Source organism: Copadichromis virginalis, linkage group LG2, assembly GCF_057382275.1.
Source record: "Copadichromis virginalis isolate Kocher_CV1m ecotype Utaka linkage group LG2, C_Virginalis_male_GT1.1, whole genome shotgun sequence".
In the NCBI taxonomy this organism is placed as follows: domain Eukaryota; kingdom Metazoa; phylum Chordata; class Actinopteri; order Cichliformes; family Cichlidae; genus Copadichromis; species Copadichromis virginalis.
In genome coordinates this window covers 27,870,169-27,879,498 of record NC_140619.1, presented here as the reverse complement: position 1 = coordinate 27,879,498, position 9,330 = coordinate 27,870,169, and the positions used below count along the sequence as shown (strand labels likewise).

General features: G+C 36.5%; 1 protein-coding gene across 1 annotated transcript; it reads left to right on the top strand.

Annotated features, from left to right (window-relative positions):
- Window positions 1-478: 478 nt before the first annotated feature.
- On the top strand, window positions 479-3,654 carry glod5 (glyoxalase domain containing 5). Its single transcript, XM_085476852.1, has 4 exons — window positions 479-2,086; window positions 2,478-2,633; window positions 2,854-3,009; window positions 3,138-3,654. The coding sequence occupies exons 1-4, from the start codon at window positions 2,030-2,032 to the stop codon at window positions 3,279-3,281; spliced, it is 513 nt and encodes a 170-aa protein (XP_085332978.1). The 5' UTR covers window positions 479-2,029; the 3' UTR covers window positions 3,282-3,654.
- The last annotated feature ends 5,676 nt before the right edge of the window (window positions 3,655-9,330 follow it).

Sequence of the window (9,330 nt, the reverse complement as noted above, 5' to 3'; positions counted from 1 at the left end):
ATCTGTGTGCAATACATGCAATTGTAAAAGTAAGGAAATGAAGACTTATTACCCATTATGTGTTGAATTTATTTTATTTAGAAGTTCTGTAGGTTTTAATAGCACTGTTGATGAACAGGGACACTGGCTAAAGGAGAAAAAAAAAAGCAACACTTAAAGCCATCCTGTCACATTTCTTATTTTATTGTTTGATGTCTTAGCCACAACTATTACTTCCCTGTGTGGAGCATAAAGGTTTGAATGCAAGATGATGTTGAATACCATTAACATGTAAACAATGTATGTTCCCTCATAGGCCATGCTTTAGTTTTGGCCTTGTTCTGTGATCCATCCAGTGCAGTATGTTAACTGGGTGTTAAATGAAAACTAACCGCTGAATTAAACAAGTTGTTATGCTATGAAATGCTTTGCCAGTATGCATTCTCTACACTTACTGGGCTGTCTGATCAAATGAACACGTCCACAGCTGTAGTCACTGGCCACTTCACTAGTTACACCTTGATGGACCCCCACCCCAATTTGACTCCAGAACTGCCTTACATCTTCATGGCACAGATTCAATAAGGTGCTAGAAACATCTCTCAAGAGATTTTGGCATCGTCATTGACATGACAGTGAGACTCAGCTGCTGCACATCCATGATGCAAATCTCCCATTCCTCCACATCCAAAAAAATGCTCGGTTGGATTATGATCTAGTGACTGCGGATGCCATCTGAGTAAAGCGAACAGTTTATGATGATCTGAGCTTTGTGACACGGTACTTACCCTGTTGGAAGCAGTCCTCTGAAGATTGGTACATCATGGTCATAAAGGGACGGACACGGTCAAGTGAAACAACGTTCAGTTGGCACTTAGGGGTTCTAAGTGTGTTAAGAAAATATTGCCCACACTATTACAGCACCAGCAGCAGCCTGAACTGTTGATGTGAGGCAGTTAAACTGTTGATTCATGCTTTGATGGCATTTATGCCATATTCTCATCCTACTATTTGACTATCGTAGGAGAAATCGAGACTTATCAGACCAGGCAACATTTTTGAAATCTATTGTCCAATTTTGGTGAGGTTGTGTGACTTATAGCCTCAGTTTCCTCATCCTCTTCCTATTGGCTTTATCAGTCTAAAGCAGCCTAGCCATTCTCCTCTGACCTCTGACATTAACTATGTATTTTTCACCCAGAAAACTGTGACTCACTGGACATTTTCTCTTTTTCAGACCATTATCAGAAACACTCAGATCAGCCCATCTGGTACAAAGAGCAATGCAACTTTCCAAGTCACTTATACACCTTTCGTCCTGATTATGATGCTTGGCTTGAACTTCAGCATGTGATCTTGACCATATCCATACGCCTAACTGCACTGCAAAGCTGCCATGTGATTGCCTGATTAGATATTTGCATTAACAAGCACTTGAACAGGTGTACATAATGAAATGGCCAGAAAGTGCACTTTATTTGTACTTTGCCAGTCATTTATTAACGGGCCTCTGAGCAGATCCTTAAACTACCCTGTGATCAGAACAAGTAGATGGATCATGAGCCTGCCTGTCAGCAGGCTCTATATCACAAACCAAAAAACTGACCCCTTTGTTTGAAATTCAATACTGCATATGTTACAAAGGTGGAATAGTGTGAGCATTGTAATGTGTGCATTAAATGATGGGCTTAGTGTACTTAGTAGTTTACCCTGAGCACTGTCCTTATTTAAATAGAGGAAAGCAGTACATCAATATGACCTCAATAACAAAACTCAGACTATTATTTACATTAAACGCATGATTACACTTTACGGCAGGGCAGCCGTACCTGCACAGGTGTACCTGTCAAATGATTAGTGTTGTTATTACCCCTCAGAATCCCAGCCGACAGACAAAAAACAATGGTCCTTGTTTATGCCCATGCACTCTGTATAAACTGCATGTTTCGACAAGCATATAAACGTACGGCCATTGTGCTGTGGTAAATGTTTCACAGGACACGAGTGGAAAAAACGAGGAAGTAGCCTACCGCTGTCACATTACGGCAGGATGGCGCTCCGGGCAGCTGGAGGTCGTTTATGGCAGTTTCAGAAGAGCTGTCTGAAGGTAAAATGCGTTATTATCTGGCTAAAGGGCTAACAGTGCTCACCTATCACCACTATTGTCCCGTAAACTTTGGCAGGCTGCAGATGTTTAGACGTAAAAACAGTTTAGACTTCCGTTTTTAGGGAAGCGACGGAACCGAATTGTGAAGTTAGTTAATGGTGTAAGTGGCTCGAGTTTATATTGACGAGCTAAGGATATGGGCTAACAAGCTACGAGAGCTAAATCGATATTTTTAAAACCAGTGCTTCCTTTCACCTCTCACACGTCTACGGGCTGAAGCACATACTCACCACGGAGCGTCGCTGTTCGCACTCAGCTCAACTACAGCCACTTCTATTCATGGCGACAAAGTCAACTCCTAAATCAAAGTTTGTTCTCTTTTCTCTTGTAGGTTACCAGCTTTCAAACACTAGGAACTGTCAAATACAAAAGAAGCTGTCCCGTTGAAGTGAGCCATCTGGATCATTTGGTGCTTACAGTGAAAAGTGTGCCAGATACCATCAGTTTTTACAGCTCAGTACTTGGCATGGAGGTGGTCACTTTTAAGGTATGCACAGTAAAAACCCATTGCTTTTATTATTAATGCTGTTGGGCATGTTTCTATTAAATACGCTTGTTTATTATAATGACAAATAATTGCATTGCAGTAGAAAAAGTGAACTGCCATGGTTTTTAAAAAAAATGTCCACTAGGTGGCATGCTTTGATTGTGAGTCTTGAGCCTGGAGTCTTCTGTACACCCACTCACATCTTATCTGCATTTTCAAGGGAAACCGCAAGGCTCTGAGCTTTGGGCAGCAGAAGTTTAACCTTCACCAGCGGGGGCAGGAGTTTGAACCAAAAGCTAAGCATCCAACCTCCGGCTCTGCAGACTTGTGCCTCATAACCAAAACCCCTCTAGCTGAAGTAGCTGCTCATCTTAAGGTAGTTCACACAATTCCTTAAGTGGTTTTGATTTTACAGGTCACATTATGTAACCATTTTGAGGAAAGGAAGTTAGGAAAAAAATCAGGGCTTGTTAAAATGGTCTGTGTCCTTTTCTCCTCTTGCAGGCTTGTGGAGTCAAGATTGAAGAGGGTCCCGTGGAGAGGACGGGGGCTGTGGGGACCATCATCTCACTGTACTTTAGAGATCCTGACCAAAATCTTATTGAAGTGTCAAACTATAACCAGTCAACAGCAAAGGACTCTTCTTGATACTTCTTTGGCCTTGGTTACTGACATGTCAAACAACTCACCAGCCCACCAAACTCATTCTAGTCTGGTATACAACGCAAAATTATTGCTTTTACTATAATTGTATTTAGTTTAAGCTGTTATTTTAGAGTCTGTTATGAGTCATTAGGACAGGGTGTGGGTGTTCAGCTCTGCTTAAGTTTCTGTTTTAGTTGTGTTTGGACAAGGCAGTGCAGGCACAGTTTAGTAGAAAAAGTGAAGAATACTACCAGAGGATGTTTATCCACAAGTTTTAAATGGGCGCTTGTGACGGTTTTTATATAACTCTGTCTGTGACATTGCTTTGCAGAGGAAAATAAAAGGTTATAAAGTGCACCAAAGGCTCTGTTGGAGTTCTGCTTTTTTTTTTTTTTTTTTTTTTTTTAATAAAATGTTTGGAAACAAGAAAAATATCTGCTCCTTCTGTTACCATTTCTTGTGTTGTTTTTGTCACTATGAGTTCTTAAGCCATTTATTAATGCAGCACTACAGTTGCATTACTCAGCAATGCAGTGTTTAGCTGCACATTAGTTTAAGAGTGAAAAATAAAATCCTGGGATTTAAGTTATTTACATGCAAGAGTAGTACTAAAACCATTTTATAAGTGTGCTGTGGTAGAGGCTGTGAGATCGCAGTAAATCGATAGTTACGGCACACTAACATAAGGCATCTAATCAGATTATTTTGTTGGAGAAAAATTACAAAAAGGTCTGATGTCGACATTATGTAGTCAGTGTTGATTTATCGAAGAGCCAAAACACTGAAATGGCCAAAACATTTGAAAAACCCTACCTAAAAAAGCGCTGTATGAACTAAAGTACTGTGGCACTTTCACGTTGCATCTGCAGCTGCTTGGCCACGGAAATCCACGCCATGAAGCTCCCGGAGTGCCGTGTTTGTGCTGATGTTTTGGAGCTCTTCTGGCAGCTTATATTGAATTGCTAAAATTACTGCTGTATATGTGAACTGTATATAACATAATATTGAAGCCCTTTCATGAACAGGTAAGCCCTTTCTCTAGCTTTTCAACCCCACAGTGAGACCATTTTTTGGCTCACATATGTTATATAACAATAAAGAATATGTTATATTCTTTATTGTTGCTTCAGACATACACAATGTCCCATTTAAACATGGCATATGAGCTACAGTTATGGCCAAGAGTTTTGGCAGAGGCACAAAGTACATCATGCACTTTGCCTCTTTAGCTTTTGTTTAGATTATTATTATTATTTTTTTTTACACGTTTCTATGATTTAGTGAAGAACAATCACAAGGACGTTATAAGTTAAAAAAAAAAAACTTTATTAACAAATAAATACAAATTCAGTTCTGGTAGTGGTGCCACAGCTATTATCATCTTTTATATTCTCATTTTTTCCCCATTCAAAGCATTTAAACATGTGATTTCTTTTCATGTTTGTAACAAGACACTACAGATGACACTACAGTTGCTGCAACCCAAAACTGCACACCAGTAATTCACGCTTAGAGTTCATGGAGTAGTAAATATACAAGGGCTGTGTTACATTTCAGTTTTACAGGGAAGTTTGCCTTTAGTTATAGTAATTCACCTTGTTCCTGAAAATCTTCTTGACTAGTGACGTTTGCTTTTATTGTCTTCCACTGATTTTTTAAACCTTTAGCATGAATGCTCATTGTTCTAGTTTTTTTGTTTTGTTGTCAAGGAAAAGGCCCACTGATGACACAGATAACCCACTTGTAAACACCCCCTCTGCTACCTGACAACAGAAGCAGTATCGATGAGCGTGGGGAGGGTTGATGTTGCATCACCGTTATATTGTCTGTTTTGATGTGGGTGTAAAAAGTATAATAGCTAAACCTGTGGTATTCGTGCTTATTGTGTTTGAGTTCTCGGACTTGTTGATCAGTGTGTCCCAATACAAAAGAATTCATGTTGCATCATATTAAGGGTTTTCCTCATCGTAGATGATATTTTTAGCTGTAATCCTTTTCATGATGAAACAGTGTAGTGTATATGGAATTATAATGAATGATGTGTGATACAATGGAGCCTATCCCAGCTGTCATAGTGCGAGAGGTGGGGTACACCCTGGACAGGTTGCCAGTCTGTCGCAGGGCTCCTTCCTTCTATCATTTCCTTATTATTGTTATTGCTCATGTCAGTAATATTGTCTTTATAAGCGCAAGGACCAGGTATGAGGAAAAAAAACTATATTTCCCAGCACTATTTCGTGTTTTATAACATCTTTTTATGATATTTATTCCATATGATAACCCCCTCAAACACACAAATTCTCTATTAATATTTGTGTGTAGTTTTTTAACTTTGTCTGTCTTTTATCCACTTCACCAGCTAGACTGGATTGTAGTTATATAAGAATGATGCATCAACAAACTTTTTTTTTTCAGTTGCGAAAGGCCAGCACAGCAGTTAAGAATGTAACAAAGTCTATATCTGTTAATCCAAAAGTCTTTCCTATCTCACTAATAGTTCTTTTTTTTTTTTTTTGGCAATTATTTGTTTGCATCAGCACATTTTATGACCTGTACTTCAACCGATAGTGTTAGTTAAAGTACACAAGCATATTTGTTTTTATAATCAAATCAGATACTAAAACATGCATTTGGCTTTTAAATTATCTAATGGGTGCGATTAATTTATTGACAAACCAGTTAGGCTCTACTTTATTGCATTACTAGCTGGCGGACTCTTTAAGCACCTCTGGGATATGTAACACCAGAACATGTCAGACAATGCTTTTTTGCGTTTTTTGTAATTTTATTTAGACGAAAACACACAAACAGAAATACTGAAATTGTCTTCTTTGAATAACAATAGAAACAGATATATAGATTAAAACCAACAAACTTTTACACTGTTTAGCAATCCATTGATCGGAAATGCACAAAGCATTGTTAACTCTTAATACATTGTATATACAGCAGCAATACAGGAAAGCATTCGTTAGATAGAACCCACTTATGTTCCCTTTGTAATGAAACTTATTATCTCAAAATATTGATTTCTTCATGAATCAAGATAATATTAACATACATCTATATTACAAATATTAAAAATAGTGACATGGCTCAAAATGTATTTTGCTATATTTGAGCTCTGCAATATGCAAAATGTAGATTTTTCTTTCATATTTTGATTTAAATATATTTATGTGCAAGAATATTTGTGTTGTTGCTATGCTTCTGTGTTACTATAAAACAAACGTATCCAGCAGTTCACAATATCAGCTCCAACGAGTGTTAGCAAACTCTCAACTTTTTTTTTTTTTCAGTTGTGAAAGGCCAACACAGCAGTTAGGAATGTAAGTCTTTATCTGCCAATCTCAAAGTCTTTCCCACCTCACTAATAGTTCTTTTTGTTGGCAATTATTTGCTTGCATCAGCACATTTTTGGACACATGTTTAGACCTCACATTAATAGCTACTAAAGGAAAAAAAATAGAAGAGCATTATCCAGCCTTCATCTTATAAAGCAAAAATGTTAAAAATTCTGTTGCGTACCCACAGTTAAAGAAAAATTTACATAAATAAAACACAGTTGTCTGTTATGAAACTGTTTATCAGCGATATAAGACCCTATTGAACCGAAAAACAGAACAGACATTGTGTTTTAATGTTATTATTATAACTGAAATCAAAATGCTCTTCTTTCTGCTATACAGCAGACCACATCTGCCCATAACACTATTTATTACTTCAGTTCCTTAAATTATTGCTTTTGAGCCCTTGATGATAGAGGGACATTTTTTGGAATTATTATAATTTTTAAATGGTTCATCAAATATGTTTCTTAAAGATTGTGTATTAAGGTTCAAAGTTTACATTTATGTCATACCTGGATTGGTTCCTTTCAAATCCATTGCACTGGGGTACAGAGGGAAAACTGTGTCCTTGCCTTTTATGATCAGATAATACACCATCGTTTTTCAGTTTTACACAGTTATATAATTAAATGTTTCCATGTGATATAAGACCCTATTGAACCGACAACCTGTTCAGGTGTAAGTACCCCTTCTTGCTCTATGCAAGGATGCAATCCCCTCACCCCTGTAACCCTGCAATCCCAAACTGAATAGGTGAAAGAACATGGATGAATATGAATATTAATGCATAAGAGGTTGAATACCAGACAAAGGTTTATGAAATAGGGGAAACCACTGAAATTGCACCAAAGGTAATAAGTTGGTACTGTTAGCTAAGTTTAAAGATTAACTTAAAAGTGCCTTTTCTTTTCTTCTTCATTAATCTCAATTTGATTTGTTTTAATTTGTGAATTATTCATTTACGACCCAAACTCAAGTTTATTCCAGTTCATTGTGTGAGACTGAAGTGGACGCGTCATTAAACACATATAAGCTCAAGGAGCAGGAACGAGGAAACCAGCACAGCATTTCCCAGCACCATTTTGCATTTTATCACATCTTTATGTTTGCACTCCAAATAAACACACTTGAAAGACAAAACCAGCTATCAACTTTTTCTTTCACTCTGTAGATGTTCTGATGGTTTCAGTTGAAGTATATGTGCATATTTCTTCTTATAATCAAATAATCAGATACTACAACATGTATTTGAACTATCTAATGGGTGTGATTCATTTATTGACAAACCAGCAAGGCTCTACTTTATTGCATCATTAGCTAGCTGACTCTTTAAGCACCTCTGGGATATGTAACACAGAACATGTCAGACAATGCCTTTTTGCATTTTTTGTAATTTTATTTAGATGAAAACACACAAACAGAAATACTGAATTTGAAGGACAATAGAAACAGATTTAAAGATTTAAAGATTAAAAGCAACAACCTTTTAGGCTGTTTAGGAATCCATTGTTTGGAAAACCACAAAGCATTGTTAACTCTTAATACATTGTATATACAGCAGCAATACAGGAAAGCATTCGTTAGATAGAACCCACTTATGTTCCCTTTGTAATGAAACTTATTATCTCAAAATATTGATTTCTTCATGAATCAAGATAATATTAACATACATCTATATTACAAATATTAAAAATAGTGACATGGGTCAAAATGTATTTTGCTATATTTGAGCTCTGCAATATGCAAAATGTAGATTTTTCTTTCATATTTTGATTTAAATATATTTATGTGCAAGAATATTTGTGTTGTTGCTATGCTTCTGTGTTACTATAAAACAAACGTATCCAGCAGTTCACAATATCAGCTCCAACGAGTGTTAGCAAACTCTCAACTTTTTTTTTTTTTTCAGTTGTGAAAAGCCAACACAGCAGTTAGGAATGTAAGTCTTTATCTGCCAATCTCAAAGTCTTTCCCACCTCACTAATAGTTCTTTTTGTTGGCAATTATTTGCTTGCATCAGCACATTTTTGGACACATGTTTAATCCTCACATTAATAGCTACTAAAGGGAAAAAATAGCTACTAAAGGGAACAAAATAGAAGAGCATTATCCAGCCTTCATCTTATAAAGCAAAAATGTTAAAAATTCTGTTGCGTACCCACAGTTAAAGAAAAATTTACATAAATAAAACACAGTTGTCTGTTATGAAACTGTTTATCAGCGATATAAGACCCTATTGAACCGAAAAACAGAACAGACATTGTGTTTTAATGTTATTATTATAACTGAAATCAAAATGCTCTTCTTTCTGCTATACAGCAGACCACATCTGCCCATAACACTATTTATTACTTCAGTTCCTTAAATTATTGCTTTTGAGCCCTTGATGATAGAGGGACATTTTTTTGGAATTATTGTAATTTTTAAATGGTTCATCAAATATGTTTCTTAAAGATTGTGTATTAAGGTTAAAAGTTACATTTATGTCATACCTGGATTGGTTCCTTTCAAATCCATTGCACTGGGGTACAGAGGGAAAATGACAAAAACTGTGTCTTTATCAAATACTTATTAAAGACATACCTTTTATGATCAGATAATACACCATAGTTTTCCAGTTTTACACAGTTATATAGTTAAATGTTTCCATGTGAAATAAGACACTTAATGAACTGACAACCTGTACAGGTATCCCTTCTTGC